Genomic DNA, 16,791 nt, shown 5'->3' on the forward strand with positions numbered 1-16,791 from the left:
CAAACTGACAGGTGGCAGCTGTAGGTGTCTAACCCCTGCAAGGCTGACACCAGAGGCTTTGCCACTACTCTTTGTGTGGTAGGGGAATTTCATAAAAATGATCACAAAGAAATTCATTGATTATATTCTTAGCTTCGTTAGAGAGAGAGAAAGAGATGATCAATGATAGATACGTAGTTTTGTTGTTTATAGACCGTACAGCTTTTTGGTATCCCTTTTGTTGTCACCGGCCACGTTCATTTTTTTCATTAATGTTAGAAATAAGGGAGTAATGAACTTCACCGACCCTAAAAGAAAATAAAAATGAAGTGAAATCCATGCTGTATTATTAATACTTAATTCCACTGAAAAGAAAATCAAAATTGCGTGTGAAGGATGATGTGGTTCATATACACTATGGAGTATTATGCCTCCATCAGAAAGGACGAATACCCAACTTTTGTAGCAACATGGACAGGACTGGAAGAGATTATGCTGAGTGAAATAAGTCAAGCAGAGAGAGTCAATTATCATATGGTTTCACTTATTTGTGGAGCATAACAAATAGCATGGAGGACAAGGGGTGTTAGAGAGGAGAAGGGAGTTGGGGTAAATTGGAAGGGGAGGTCAATCACGAGAGACTCTGAAAAACAATCTGAGGGGTTTGAAGGGGCGGGGGGGTGGGAGGTTGGGGTACCAGGTGGTGGGTATTATAGAGGGCACGGATTGCATGGAGCACTGGGTGTGGTGAAAAAATAATGAATACTGTTATGCTGAAAATAAATAAATTAAAAAAGGAAAAAAAAAGAATGCACTGTTTTGTGTTCCTAGCCTTTTAGGGTTTCCTGAGATGAGATAGTTTTATATTTCTAAGTTAAGTGGGTTTTTTTTTTTTTTTTTCTTTCCCTAATGAATCACAAAAAGAAGCCAAAGCTTGGGTCCTGTTGGGATTCCCTTGGTGTTACACATGATCTGCTCAAGTTCCCTGTGCGTTGGGAAGCATGGTTTTTAAATATCATCGATTTAGCACATTGAACATCAAGTTTTATTCTCTGATGATTTGGTTTCTTTCACAGATGTGCTTTTGAGCGGTCACATAAAAATCTTGGCCCTTGAGGTGTGTCTTTGTGATTGCTTGGCCACCTCAAAGATTCTGGGCATTGCTAAGGATGAGGTCAGGCCCGTGCATGGTTTGAATGTGATACTGGGTATGGGCTCTAATTCTAGGAAGTAAACTTCCTAGGACAGACAATGGTTCTTAATTAGTTAGACCATTCCCCTGAATCCTTTGTTTCTCTTAACAGCCTGAGTAGGAACTCTCTTTTTGACACTCTTGATTTGATCTGGCGGTTCCTGATGTGTTTTCATAGCAGAGGACTTCCTGGTTTGTCCTCCTCTTCTACTTCAAAACGGAAATGAAAACTTAACAAATGACTTGTTATTATGCTATGCAGAATGCACTGGTTTCCACTCATTAATAGTGAACACTGTCCCAATTTTGCACCCACCGATGCAGTAATCATTCCAAGCAAGAACCATCTCTGGGTGCTAAAACCTTTGGGAGGAAGGTTCATTTTTTTTTTTTTTTCTTTTTGAAACTTTTTTGTTTTGTTTTAAGATTTTATTTATTTATTTATTTATTTATTTTGAGAGAGAGAGCATGAGAGGGGAGAAGGTCAGAGGGAGAAGCAGACTCTCTGCAGAGCTGGGAGCCCTATGTGGGACTCAATCCTGGGACTCTGGGACCATGACCTGAGCCAAAGGCAGTGGCTTAACTAACATCCACCCAGGTGCCCCAGGGGAAAGGTTCTTGATGAGCAGAATAATAGCAGGGTTTTAAAGTGTCACCTCACAGATAATTTATTGATTGAAAAGGGAAGAAAGTAACTTCTACAATGAAGAACTCTGGTAGATACCACCTGAATCAGGGCATCAAATTTGATATCAAAACCAAGCCCAGCTGTCATCCTGAGTTTCCTGTTGTGAGGTGGTGGGAAGGACCCAGCTTTGTGCACATAATATTCTTGTCCAACTTGTTTTAATCCACCTCTCATCATTAGACAAAGCAAGATTGTTGAACTTTTTATAAGACACCTGGCCTGAATTCTTAGTCAGTTTCATGAAAGATTAAAAATAGGCTGGGAGGGAGGGCGGAGGGGAGAGTGTAGAACTGTCATCTCAGCGTGTGATCTTCGATTGGGTTCTGGATGGAAAGTAGTAACAATAAATAAGAGGGCATTACTGAGATTGCTGGTGAATGTGAGCATGTGTGCACATTGGAAAATTCTACACCCGGGGGTACCGATGTGCCTCAGTCAGTTGAGCATCCAACTCTTGATCTCAGCTCAGGTTTTGATCTCAGGGGCGTGAGTTCAAGCCCCATGTTGGGCTCAGCATGGAGCCTATGTTAAAAAAAAAAAAAAATCCACACCTGTTACACTTCCCAGGTGTGATCATGGTACAAGGAGTTCCTAGGAGATGTAAGCCAAAGTATACGGGGGAGGGGCGGTTTGCCAACTTCTTTCAAGCGGTTTAGCTACAATAACAAATGGAACAAATAAATGTATTTGCTACGAGAGACAGAGAGAGAGAGAGAGAGAATGCAAGAGCAAATAAGTATGGCAAAGTGTTGGTTATTGATGATCTGTGGGAAAGGTATGCATGTGGGTGGAGTTCAACTTTCCTGTGAGGGTTTTTTTTTTTTTTTTTTAAAGTAAAGACCTTTGGATATAAAGAATGAGTAAATACAAGTAAATACTCTTTCCTAATTCAATGCGGTCACTCCTTGTCTATCACCTGTAGTTCATGGATAAGCAGTGTGTGGGCAAAAATGTTACTTATTTCAAGTCGGACTCTTGGAAATAGGCTTCCATGCTATACACTTTGGTTCCTGGCTCTGCTTTCGAGTCTGTTCTTACATGTTTGCACTGGGAAAGTCATCACCCTATAATTCTGCTCGTGGCATGAAGAATTACGATTTTCCAAGTTATAATAAGCCCCAGTTGTGGTTTGGTGAGTTTTGTCGCAGAAATTTTTATTGAATGAATGAAAATAAATACCTTATAGAAAATAATATCCTATGGATGGCTAACTCATGGGGGTTTTAGAGCCGTTAGCGAGTGAACAGAACAGGCACTGGACTCCATTGGGATCCAGCCTTGGGTCCTCGCCTCCCACCTGCACACCCCAGCCGCTGCTCCGGCGCCTGCCTCTGCGTGGGTATGACCTAGCAGCTCCCCCCGCAACTCTCAGCTTGTTTCGTGACATTAGGAGTCTCTTTTGGTTTGTCTCCCTCCCGATCCCATCTTGTTTCATTTTTTTTTCCTCTGTACCCCCAAGTCCCCCATTTTGCCTTTCAACTTCCTCATATCAGGGAGATCATGTGATAATTGTCTTTCTCTGATTGACTTATTTCACTCAGCATAATACCCTCTAGTTCCATCCACGTTGTCGCAAATGGCAAGATTTCATTTCTTTTGACGCCTGTATAGTATTCCATTGTATATACACACACCACATCTTCTTTATCCATAGAAAAAGGGTTTTAAGCCAAGCACCAGGGGAATCTTCCTTAGTGTTACTGGGCCTTGAGCAGGTAATTGTAAGGCTGCAGTGATAGGAAGTTAGGAAGACATGTTGCTAAGCATGTACCATTCTGTGAGTTGGTTGTAAGACGCTTGCCTCTGAGATGTAACATAGATTGTTGAGAGTAGAAGGACTGTTCCTGCCTCTACAGGTTTCATAGAGGAGACTACCAAGAGGAACAGTGATGGAGGAAATGGCAGTACTTCCATTATTTGAACTGAGGCATAAAACAGAGACACAGCTGTGAGAAAGAGACCTGTTCTAATCTATGATGGGGTTTGAAATGTGGCAGCAGAGCTCTTATGGGAAGGTCAGGCTGGGCAGCAAGGGGTTGGGGGTCATTGTGCACAATCACATAGCACTAGGCTGGGGCTTGTTCAATTATGTCAACCTTCTAGGAGGAACTAAAAATGGGGAGTAGTCCCAACATGGAGGGAAGAGAGGATAAGGAGGCTAGATTCCAACTGAAGCCTTGCATGTACAGGCTCGCTAAGCACTGTAATTACTTGTTCCATTGTATAGTTCAGGCTGATTCTGCGACTTTTGAGTCTCTGTTGTTAGGTACCCCAGTACTTAGAGCATGGGCAATTGATGTACTTTCTACTGCTGTTAAAGTACAGATGTTGAAGACCTGATTTCTGTCTCTTCACTGATACCCCAAGGGGACACTTAATGAATGATGCTCCCTTTAAGAAGAATAATTAACAATAGCTATATTATTCATATTAATTTATAGTTACTGGTTACTATAATTAGTGCTATTTAAGAAAATGATCGTAATTATTGCACTTTACAATTTACAAAGTATTTTCCCATCCATTTTCTTATCAGAATCTTGTAACATCCCTCTGGCTTAGGTAGGGCAGGTGAGGGGGAGGAAACTATGGCCCAGAGAAGCATTTAACCAGTCCTCCACCCCTACCAATATATTATGCTGCCTGTGAAGCTATGGAAATACATAATAGGAGAATCAGATTCACGTAATTCTCTGTTGCCTTCCCAAACGCTAATGTCCCATCTTTTCATGTTGTGCCAGGACCCATTCCCCAGGATGTTTACATGAATGTTCAATTTTAAAGGGGCTTTATGCCTTATGATAGTGCCATATTTCATAGTTATTACTGCTCAGTGGGATAAGTGAGATCACTTCTGATTGAGGGACTAACACTCTGAAAACTTATCTTCCTAGGACAGAGACCCATGGGCCTTGTAGGGCTTGGTCACACTGGAAATTCAGACCTTGAGAAAACATAACCCACCTGCTATTATTACTGTTTTCCATTTTTGGCTATGGCAAGCGAGCAGAGGAAAATCCATTTTCTCAAGGGTGACCTACAAATCTGGGCCATACAGCAGGGATATAAAGATACACACAGATGTGCACACACTTGTATCCTGGGATTTTGATTCGCTTTCTAGAACCTATTGTATATTCCATATACAAGAGTAGCCCCTGCCCCAGTCGTGCCTCTAGCCGTGTTCACCCAAAAGATGGTGGATATGAGAAAGGTTGCTGATGACTTGTGACAGAGTCTCTCACTACCCATTCATTTATTTACTCAAAGAATTTATTGAACACTTCCATGATTAGGACCCAAGCACGATTCTGGGGAAACAGCGAGGAGCAAAATGGACAGACTCCTATCTTCATGAAGTGTGTGTTCTCTTCAGCAGACTGACGATAGACAGCCAAATACATATAAAAGATACTGTTAGATGATAGATATTATAATAGATAGATATTATGAGATGATAGATATTATGAGAAAAATACACAAGTCAGGGTGAGGGGTCGGAGTGCTGTACTAGGGTCATAGAAATACACTCAGACCCGGAAAATGATGAGGACACTATGTTAGATAATGGGATAAATGTTACCCCTATTTATCGAGAGCTCACCAGTAAGGATGCCACTGCCTCTGGGACTGTCAACAGTCTGCTTTTGGCTCCATGGGGCTGGGCCATGACTTCATAGATATGTTGATGTTATCAGTATGCCTGGAACAGATCAGGTCCAGAGGGATGAACTCACATAAGCTAAATTCACAAGAGACTGACAGACACACCAGATCCTATTACATCTCTTTTCTGCAGAGACTTAAAGTTAAGTTCCAGGAGTCAGGAAAGGTGGGTTGGTGAGCAAGCTACTAGAGGAAAAAGAGTGAGTGATATTAATAAGCAATACTATTACGCTATTGTTACTCAATGCAGTGTACTCACTAACATTTACTTAGAGGATTAAAATATTTAATGTTAGCTTGTCAGGGTACCCTATTTGTTGTTGTTGCTGGGGATATTCTGGTTTCTTGGTCAATGCTTTTTCTAAACTCTTTCACATCCTATCCTGATATTTAATGGCCTTAGTTCAACAAAGTTGATTATAGCAATTTCCCATCATTTCATTTTGATTGGGTCTTGCTATAGATACACTCTGGTTTCTTCCTTTCTTTATTTTTAATATATAGATTTTATTTTATTTGTCAGAGAGAGGGAGAGAGAGAGAGAGAGAGAGTGAGCACGTGCCCAAGCAGGGGGAATGGCAGGCAGACTGAGAAGCAGGCTCTCTGCTGAGCAAGGAGGAGCCTGATCTGGGACTCGATCACAGGACCCTGGGATCATGACCTGAGCTGAAGGCAGACGTTTAACCAACTGAGCCTCCCAGGCACCCAGCACTTTGGTTTCTTCATGGAGTCCTAAGAGACACTCTTAATACAGTCCACAATCAGTATGCTTTGTCACCTTAAAATATTATTTTAACTCACCCCACTTCCAAATCTAAGGACCGTCTCAGTTTTTATTTTTTTGCCTTAACCTCTAGGCAGACTGTTGGCTTGTTTTCCCCAAGCCTGTCCAGGATTCCTGGGAATGCCCTTGTGACTGTGTCTTGCCCTCCTCTCACCTCCTGTGCTTCTGAGTGTAGGTGGAGACTGGTACTTGTGATAACACGGGGTATTGATGGGTGAGGTTCATAGATCTCCAGCTGCATCATCCGTGACCACTGCCACATGCTTCATCTGCAGTCCCTTGGCCAGAAATCTGAGCAGAACCTTTCTAGGGCCCTTTGAAAGTGCACTGCTTAGAATGCACTGTGTCTCTCTCACAGACACATCTAATATCCACACTTAGCTGATTCCTCTTCCTAGACCTTTAGTCTCCCGCCTGTGCCCTGTCCTGCTCCAACTCAAACGCTGTCATTCTGTGTGATGGTTTCTGAATACAAAGAACTTGTAATATCCACCCCCCCCTCCGTTGAATCTGCTCCTTCAGCACTGGGGTAGAGATGTTTATTTCCTTTTACTTGTAAACAACAAAAAACATACAAATAAAGCCTCTAATGGGTGTGATTTTAGGCAAATCACTTCATATCTTCCAGTTTTCTTATTTGTCAAAACAGGATAATTCTACTTCACATTTTGTAAAAGCTAAAATAAACGAAGTGCAAAAAAATTTGGACAAAACCACACTGTAATTCAAGAGATTTGCACGCAGACTGATATCCCTAGATGCTGGAGATGTTTTTTTGGGTAACGTGTCTCTGTTTCTTCTAGCAGGGAAATCCTGGAGGCAAGACCCTTGAGGAGAGGCGTTCGAGCCTGGATGCCGAGATAGACTCGCTGACTAGCATCTTGGCCGACCTTGAGTGCAGCTCCCCCTACAAGCCTAGACCCCCACAGGTAAGAGCCTTCTGTAAACGAGTCCGCACTGCAGGCCACCCAGAGTCCACAATGACCTGAGAGAACAGGTTGCGTCTTGTTGCCCTTCCATTCCTGTGTGATCTTCTCAGAATTAGTGTTCTACCTTGTATTTTTTTTTTTTAAAGTATCAACGTATGTTCGTTGACAGAAACTTCTTCAATTGAATTTACAAGGTTTTTTTTTAAAGGAACGCAAGAACATTACACAAAAATGCCATGAAAATTACACCCTCTCTTATTTTATTGCTCTGCCCTCTTTCTGGCTTTCCCTAGGAGGGGTATTTTGTAGTATGTTGGTATAGTATTCACAAATACAGTTTAGCATGGCTAGGTTCAAGTTACGGTGAGGGCTCTGTCTTCCGTAAAGAAATCCTTTATGTTGGGTTTTGAGGTGGCTTCTGTACTGAGGGAGTTCTTATACATAATGCTCTGAGGGACATATTCATGTCCATTTTCTCTGGAGTTCTTTCCCTGTCTCAGACTCCTCAGGGTAGATTTCTACATTGAGGAGCATGACCACTTACTGTTCTTTCCAAAGGTTGTGAATGGCTTCTATGGGCATCAACACTTTGGAAATACATATTTCTCCTCCATCTCACCAGAATTAGTCATAGCAATTAGAATCTGTATTTTCAGTGCAAACCGAGCCTTGTCATTAGCTCTTCTGTGCATTTCTTTGCTCCCTTTGGGGCTCGGCTCTTTCTCGGCTCTTCAATTTACTACCTACATCACAGAATTTGATCTTCCACTGTTGTGGATCATCGTATCTCTCTCAGGTCTCAAGGGGGCCATGGTAGATCTCTTCAAGGGCTTCTGAGTCCTCAGAAGACAGCAAGCAGAGCTCTAGGTGCAAACATGGGACTGGCACTGCCGTCACTGTTGACTCGTGTAATGTTTGCTTGGTACGTGACAGTGCGTATGGTACTCTGAAGCTTGCTTGATACGTGACAGTGTGTGTGGCACTCTGAAGCTCGCTCTGGTTCTTGGGCAACAGCTCCTGCATTCACAGGGATTCTTTCACGAGCTAAGGGCCGATCTGGACTCTCCTCTGTCAGTCATTTCCACACAGAAGATGGCAGTCCTTTCCTCATTAGATATATTCCCATTACCTTTTCTAGACACATCATGGGGCTGTGTCCGCCCTGCGGGGCACAAGGCAAAATACCGGAGCCTGGTGGTTCCTCAGCTGTCTTGGCTCTAGCAGGTCTGTCAGTGGTGGAAGAGCATTTAATTTCTGTTAACATGCCCTGAGCAACCGGTGTGGAGCAGACACTCTGGTCTTTGAGGGGAACTGTTGGGAGAAGGAAAGTGAATCAGCGAAAGGGAGGAAAAAGAACCAAGCTGCCATCTTCCAAGGGCCCATGATTTTAGAAGTCCTACTCTGGCAGATATGGTAGAAGCCCATGAATGTGGTAGACTCTGAGAAGGTTTTTCAAAGAACCTGCATGTTCAGCGGCAGGGTACCGTGTTGGGGGCCAGAAGGGAGAACAGTTTGAGCTGGAAAGCAGGAAGGTCCAGGTGCCTTCAGGGCACTGCAAGCGACTGGGTAGCTGCAGAGGGCACCACTGAAGGTGGGCTCTAGGACAAGAAGTTTCCCTGTTGAGAGCCCATGGACACCGTTGAAGGCTGGATTAATATTCTGGCCTGTTGCTTCTAAAGATAATGGGGAATATTTGAAAGTTCTCAAACAGGGGGATATTTAAAATTCATTCTAGAAAAAAACAAAAGCAAAAACATAGAAATGAGACCAACTCTGGAAAGGTCCAGGAGGATGAGCCCAAGTCTGAGAATGATTATTCAACAAGCCTTACTTCCTTCGTCGTCCCTGGCCATCATTTGATGTTAAAGGTTTTTCCTATTCCACCCAACACATACCTCAAGTCCAGTTTCTTGGGATAGTGAGACCACGGACTTTACAGGAGGACTCACCTGTCTTGTTCTTAAATACCTCTATTCCCCACTGCACCGACCTACCTTTCTGTAATAGGGCTTTTCTTTAGTCTTTGTTGTTGTTATTGTTGTTTTTTATCTCCTAAATTCTTATACCCTAATATATACTGGGGATGTTTTGCTTAGAGGTTTTTGCTTAATATAGGTTTCTTTCTTTCAGACTATGTCTATGCATGCCTCCCATAAATCGCTACATTTTAATGGGTTAGTTAGCAGCTACCTCTTTGTTTGAGCCATCTTACTGTGCACGCAAACCCATAATCCCCGATGTTTGGACAGTACTTTATTGTTTGTAAAGCGCTTTCACATATGTTCTTGCTTGAGTAACATACAGATGCCTCAACTCTAAGACACAGAGGGTGTGCTTAGTTCATGGCTGAGGAAACAAAAGATGTGGCAGGTAAGTGACATGTCTCAGGACATATGAAGATAGTGTGGGCCCAGCGGGACCTTGGCTTTTGTGTGTGTTTGGTTATAAGTTCTAGAACAAGATTGGGGATGCCAGGGCTTTTTTATTTTGTTTTGTTTTGGTTTTGTGTTTGATGTTTGTTTTGTTTTGTTGTGTTTTGTTTTAGCCAATGACAAAACTATGAAATTAATCATATGAGTAACAGTATCCCTTAAGAATGGCTTCTAATAAAAAAATAAAACATTTAGAAGGTTAAAGAAGCTAATAATGATGACCCTTAAATAGAAGAGGTTGAGGATTAGGAGAAAATCTAGTTTCAATATGCCTATTCAATTCAGAATGTAAGGAGTTGATTTTTTCTAACTTTTTTTTTTATTATTATTCAGATTCAGGAAAGTAAGGATTAATTGGGAGATACATCTCATTCTTCTGAATTACCTTCACTCTGGTGGAACTGAATTAGATGTGTTCGTATTTATTGGTTAACATAATTATGGGCTGTGAGAACAATAATCACACACTTAAAATATATAAAAAAAAAATTATGTGTCAAGAGATGATGCTTGCAGGAGACGGTGTTGTGTTGTAATTAAAAGGTACTTGGAAAGTCCTAGAAATGTAGACTGTTAATGCCCAACTTTGATGTTTCCATTTTTGATACAAAGCAAATTATAGAATCTGTTGAGTCATCCAAGTACTTAAAGTAGGCTAGTAGGTCCATGGTTTCTCATTATTTAAGCATGTGTTATATGCTTACCCAAGCCCACCTCTGAATCACCTTTGTTAGGCTGCATTGACTAATGGATCTAAGGAAAAATGATGATAGATGTGAAGTATTTGCAGACTGAGAGGTCCAAAGGAGCTCTATAACTTTAAAAAATGCCTGAGCCAGGTGGTGGGTATTATGGAGGGCATGTATTGCATGGAGCACTGGGTGTGGTGCATAAACAATGAATTCCGTTATGCTGAAAAGAAATTTTTAAAAAATGCCCGAGCTATTAAAAATATATTTTATGGGACATTTTCCTCCCTTTCCCAAGGGACTTCTTTGTGCTCTCAGATTTCCCAATTTTAGTTCTGTGTGTTTATTTATCCATTTTTTAATTTTGGGAAATTTGACTTAATTCTACATATCCGTTCACTCACCTAACATTGAGATCCCACTGTGGATTAGGCATTGGAAATATTAAGATCAGCATCAACATGTCCTTGCTCTAGAGTAATTCCTTGTCTTGCAGAGGAGACAAGCCCATAAACAATTCAAACATTTTTTTCAAACATTTCCCTGTGCTACTTGAAGTTATCATATGACTCACCAGATGTTGAAATTGTTGAAAAATCAAAAACAGGAATATCAGCATTATACTTTATACCTTTCTAGGGAAGTGTTAGGGCAGACTTTACAGAACATTGCATTACTTGGCTGCATACATCATGGGAAGGATATAGGTTTAAAGGTACCAGAAAAATAGGAATAAGAAATTCAAGGAATGTTGAAAGTGAATGCCTTGTTTGAGGAATGACTTAGGTCCTTTGTGACAGATAGGATATGTGGAATTCAAAGGGGAATGGTAGATGAGGAAATCACCAGTACTTAATACCTAGGTTTCCCTCTTCATGCCCAAGGACTCATAGTAAGAGGAGGAATGGACAGTGTGTGGGGTGGGGCAGGGGTGTGGGGGAGGTAGCCATAGCAACTTCTGGCTACAGTGGGATTGGGGGTAATTTTTTAAATAAATTTTATAACATAAAAATATACATTTGTGATACCATACAGAGTTATGCAATGAAACTACCTCAGTGTTTGAAACTAGAATTTCTAATCATTTTATAATGTATGTAACAGGAAATAGTTTAGAAGAATAGATGTGAGCAGGTCAGAGGTGGTTTTGGGGTGAATCACAGACCCAGTGTGATCATAGAGCTTAAGTGAGCTCTTGAGGTCATGTAGCCCAACACTTACTTTACAGAAGGAAAGCTTTTCCCTAGTGAGGGAAAGAATATTGTTCAATGAGGCTTGCTTAGAGGCAAGATGAATGATTCTCTTTTTCCTGAACCATGCTATAATGGTTCTCTGTGGATGATAACAATAACCAAGGGACAGTTTGGTTCTTTTCAGCATCTCAATTAATTTATTCCACAGCGTCTCTCTTTTGTGGTACTTTCCATAAAAATATGTCTTGGAAACATGAGAAGGAGGAGATAAAGAACATGCCTCCAAAGGTAGAGAGAAAATTTATGACCATATAGCATCTGTGAGTTAGTATATATCTACACCTTACCCACTGAGCGTCATTTCTTGTGGACGTGCAGCTGTGCAATTCTGACAATTCCTTAGAAGACAAGGGATAGATCATGAACTTTTTCGCCCTTTCTCTGAGCAGAGGCAGAGCTAGAATGCTGTTCTTCTTATTCCTAGTACAAAGCTGCCTGTTCTTCACACAAGGAGTTGGGTAGCGCTGGAGCTGGTCCCTAGGTGACCTGGAAGAACTTTTAGGTATTTTATGTTAATAGTTCATAGTACCTGGGGATTTAGTAATTTTTCAATTAAGTTGATTTTGAATTGATCAAATGGGATTTCACTATCCTCATTTTTGTTAGTATGAAAATCTTGGAGAGATTTTGGGGATAAGGATAGGCCCAGGCATAGTTTGAGAGCTTAGACTCCGAATTTGCTGGACAGAAGACTACTGTCTTCTCCATTCCATGTGCTCACCTCTCTAGGAAGACCTTCATTTGTGGGAACCAGCACATCAACGGGCTTAGCTTCCTTTCCTTTTTTTCTAAGATGGACATGGTGACTACAATGACTTCCCTTTTGCAGAGATGCAGTATTGTTCTAGAGCTACAAGAAATAAGGTTTTGGCTCAAAGCAACTGACTGTTGACACGATTTTTCCCATTTTGCTTTGGGATTGTTAGCTTGTGTCTGGAGCTTGCTTTAAAGCTTTGGGTCTTTGAAGATTTGGAGCTCATCATTTCTGCATGCTGTTTACCCTATAAATGACACATTTATCCTTCTAATTTAAGGCATTTAAAAATGACTGTAACTTCTTAGTCTATTTGGAAATGGAGAACATGCACACTGTTTGGTCACGTGGACACATCTTTAATTACAATCCCTGGGCTCCCACACTAAGTTCTTTTCATAGAGCAATAATCTGTGAGACCAACTGAGAAAGTATTTCAGGTGTGTGCTTGTTGTATGGAAGGCTTTTTGTTAGGAATTCATGTGGCCCCGAGGGCTTGGGACGGTGTAATCAGGGTGGAGTCTGGTGGTGCCTTGGATCTTTTATTCTCTTGCACACCCTGTTCTAGCTTGCAAAAGCCATGAGCAGCTGCAGAGGAGATTAATTAGTAATTAAACTTTTCATATTTCATATTATTTGGTGAAACTCAAACATGTAGGCCACTGGGGGACAGATGCTGAGCGGTGCCACTCTAGTGGGATGTGGTCTATCACTGCACGCTGGGACTTTGTTGGGTCCTTACTGGGCTCCTTGAGAACTGAGACAGGAGCTAGTTCTTAGGCTGTTTGAGAAAGGGAATAGGTATGGGCAGTGTTGTCTTCCTTTTCCTATATTGTCCCGGGAAAAACTTAGGAGCATGCTGTGATTTGCTAGGGAAAAGTAACACCTAAGTTGTCTCTAGATCTGTAGTGTCTGTTTACTGATAGCTTTCTCTGAGAGCTATATGGAAAGTTGAAACACTGTAGAAACCATATATGTGTGTGTGTGTGTGTGTGTGTGTATGAAAGTATATATATGAAAGCCAAAGTACAATAAAATAAAATGTCTGAAAACACCACTTGAGAAGAAAAACAGATCTTATTCTTTGCACTGTCTGCATTGAGCAGCTCTGGTTTATTTTGAATTAGTCTGTACCTGCTAGAAAACTTCAGCAGTTAAATAACAACGCGATGGGGGTGGACGAGTGGTTAGCTGACTCAGACCTGCATGCCAAGAGTTTGATGACGGGCAATTAATTTTTAGATTGTATATAATTGCATCTGAATAACATTTATACCTCCTCCCCCCCCTTTTTTTAGACGGTAATGCTTCTGTTTGTGTCATATGTGACAAATAATTTATTAATAAAGTTAGCTTTTAATCTTTGTTTTGAGTGCCATGAGAATGTAACATTTTCAGAGTGGAAATTTGGGCCGAAAATATACCTTGGATTGCATCTCTACAAAACTTCGGCACAAAAATGCCCATTTCACCTGCCCCAGTGTAAGAATGTGCTTCCGGTGTTTGGTGTAGGGTAGGTCCTAGCAGTGATGGGAGAGGGAGCGGAGCGGGTCACTGCTGTTGAACACCATGGAGAAGCCAGCCCTGCTAGAGCCTGGAGTGGGTGGGGGGTCATCTCTGGTGCTTTGGCCATGGTCCCTGGGGTAGCCTATAATTGATTTCTTTGCCAGACCTGGATGAGTCCTTGGCTCAGAGTTGATTGTCTTACATTACACCGAATCTCTCAATCCAGGCCTTGGTTTAAAAAGAAACACACAAAGCTGGCTGTTGATTTTCTCCCATTTTCCAACAACATCTTGGTGAAAATGATTAACTCTGTGTCCATGCAGAAGCACACATTGCATTTGCAGAATTAAAGAGCTTTCTTGTCAAGACTGGTTTCCCCATTTCTTTCCTCCTCTCCCACTGTTTAAGTATCTATTTTGCAAGTAGCCTTGGTCTGAAACCCCATGGTCTCCCTGCCCACCTTTTTTTGTTTTTTGTTTTTTTTTAATTTAAAAAGAAAACAACAAAATACAAATCCAGTTGTGTTTTTCACTTAAGATGATTAGACTTTACTGTGGCAAGTACATAAGAATATTGACTGTTAAGGGAAAAAGGCATACCTCAGGTAAGATATGGTCATCGTTTTGTCCATTTTGATACCCATTTCCTTTATATGCTTCATAGCCAAACTAAAGTATAATGGTAATAATGATGGTCTCACTAGACAGCAGATTGGAGGTGGTTAATTACCAATTCCATGTATTACCACTTATCAGGGTGAGTAACTGGTCTGTCCTCCACGCAAAATACCACAGTGGACAGTAACTGCTAAGGTTCTTTTCACACTGTGGAAAAACTACCAGGCAAGTCATGTGTTACCTTTCAGGGAATCTATTAATTACAAACCATACTTTGTTGTGTTTCTTAGTTTGAGCATGCATATTTCCTTATATAATTCTAACCTAGAGTTTTATTGAAATACCAATTGGGCACATACTTATATTGAATCAGCAGGTAGACTTCATTAGTAAGTACAGAGAGGGCCACTTGTGAATTTTGGAATTCATTTCCCTGCTTTGGTCCCTGGGCCCTCACCCAAATGTGCTCCTCAGCTATGCTGTCATATCAGAGTTAAAGGCCATAGAAGGGAATTGGATTATGTTTTGCTGTACTGAGCCACACATTGCTTAAAGGTAAAGCAAGACGTCTTACAACGGCACTCACAGAGACAAGATCAAAGTGTGTAATGCCTTAAGCTTGAACAGCAAAGAAACAATTGTGATAAATACCAGACTGTGAAGTCCTTGAGACATGATTATCTTTTGTTTTCTGGCACACAAGAGGCAGACAAATTCATATTTACTGACTAAATGAGTAAATACTGTCATCAAGTCCAGTAATGATGTAAGTATCCACACCCTAGAGGTCTGGCAGAGAATGCAGTCTAGATTTGACGTCAGACTAGTGTGTAGCAAAGGTACTCTTTGTTTTCTGATTTTTACATAGTGGGCATGTATTTGCGTCAATACAAAATAAGTAGAACTGAGGCCAAAGAGTTTTGTTAAGGACAGCTTCATGATAGCTGCTGATTCAGCCGGAGTAAACTTAGATTGCCTTTTAACACTTGAAGGCAGTGTACTTGGTTGAGAAGATGATACTGTCTTAGGTTATAATTCAATACAAGACCATCCTCTTATTATTGGGATGGGATAAAAAATAAACATCAAGTTATTTTCTGTATCCTCTTTAGAATGGCTGAAACGAGAAAACCATTGTATTACTCAGTGTTTCCTAATACAAAGATCAATGTGATAAATTCTTTGAATTCAGTGATAGGACATGAAAGTTACCTGAATGATGAACTGATAGATGTTTCCTTTCTTCAGGAAAAACAAAACAAAACAAAAAAAAACACAAAAAACCCCTGCAAAAGTATCATATGATTCTTTTGGGTTTCTATGATTCATCTTCTCCTTTCTTTACCACATTGTTTCTGATACCTCCTGACCAATATTTGAAATGTCATCAATAAATGTCAGTGATAAGCCATTTCAAAACTAATGACTTTTCCTAAATCTAACTCGTGCTTTTAAAATGCAAATAAGTTCTGTGTGTCTGTACATATATGTATGCCCATAAGCATCCTTCAAAATATGTAAACTGAAGACTTTGCAAAAAGAGATCATTTAATTCTAAATGGATTCTTTGCTTATATTGATGGCAAAAATGGCTCCATTAAAGTTTATATGTATATTTGCTGGTATAAATAAAATATAAAATTTAAAGTGGGCTAAAGAGATAGAATATTTGTCTCTTTTAAGAAATGTGATCTTTCAGAAAGCTTGAAGGACTATAGTCATATGCATGAGGCCGTTACCTGAATCATTTATGGAGTGTCTTAAACTTTTTATAATTTTATCTTGATATTGTACTACTTATACGAAAACACTGGAAAATGCTGCTTCCTAGATGCTGTGAGATGTGCTAAGCTCCTTAGCAATAAGGAATCTTCTTGGCTCTTTCTACCACCCAACCTACACAGAGTGATGTTTTATTTCCCAAATGGCCAACTTATGTTAAATTGATCCTTACCCAAGCAGTCAAAGACAGGAAACAGTTTTTATAAACAGCATCCTGGATGACATAATATTCTATATAATATTAATTTTAGGTCTCCTTTCCTCATTAGCCAACCTAGCATAGCTAAAAGTTATGATGTTTAACTTTGTTTATGGGCAAGTCTGTTTTTACAGTCACTTGAGATCAGACTTCACAAACAGCAAGGGGAGTAAAAAGAGGGAGAGTTAGGGTGGTCTGCTTGCAGCTGTGTTAGAACAAGTTTCCTGAAGTACCTTCTGAAGGAAGGGTGTGAACGGAGATGTGTCATTGAGACCATCACTCCTCTAGTACTGTCTATCACAGTACTGTCTATGTACTATC

The 16,791-nt window shown here is 40.7% G+C and overlaps 1 protein-coding gene across 9 annotated transcripts in view; it reads left to right on the forward strand.

The window, feature by feature from the left end:
• Window positions 1–16,791, forward strand: part of LOC122908796 (LIM domain containing preferred translocation partner in lipoma) — a 673,192-nt gene that overhangs the window by 318,192 nt on the left and 338,209 nt on the right. For 8 of the 9 annotated variants that reach the window (XM_044251972.1, XM_044251976.1, XM_044251977.1 and 5 more), the window contains one exon: window positions 7,113–7,238. In XM_044251972.1, the coding sequence (XP_044107907.1) occupies window positions 7,113–7,238 (126 nt within the window). The remainder of the gene's footprint in view (window positions 1–7,112; window positions 7,239–16,791) is intronic. The other variant, XM_044251981.1, reaches the window with a different exon arrangement.

This window comes from Neovison vison, chromosome 6 (assembly GCF_020171115.1).
Source record: "Neovison vison isolate M4711 chromosome 6, ASM_NN_V1, whole genome shotgun sequence".
Taxonomy (NCBI): domain Eukaryota; kingdom Metazoa; phylum Chordata; class Mammalia; order Carnivora; family Mustelidae; genus Neogale; species Neogale vison.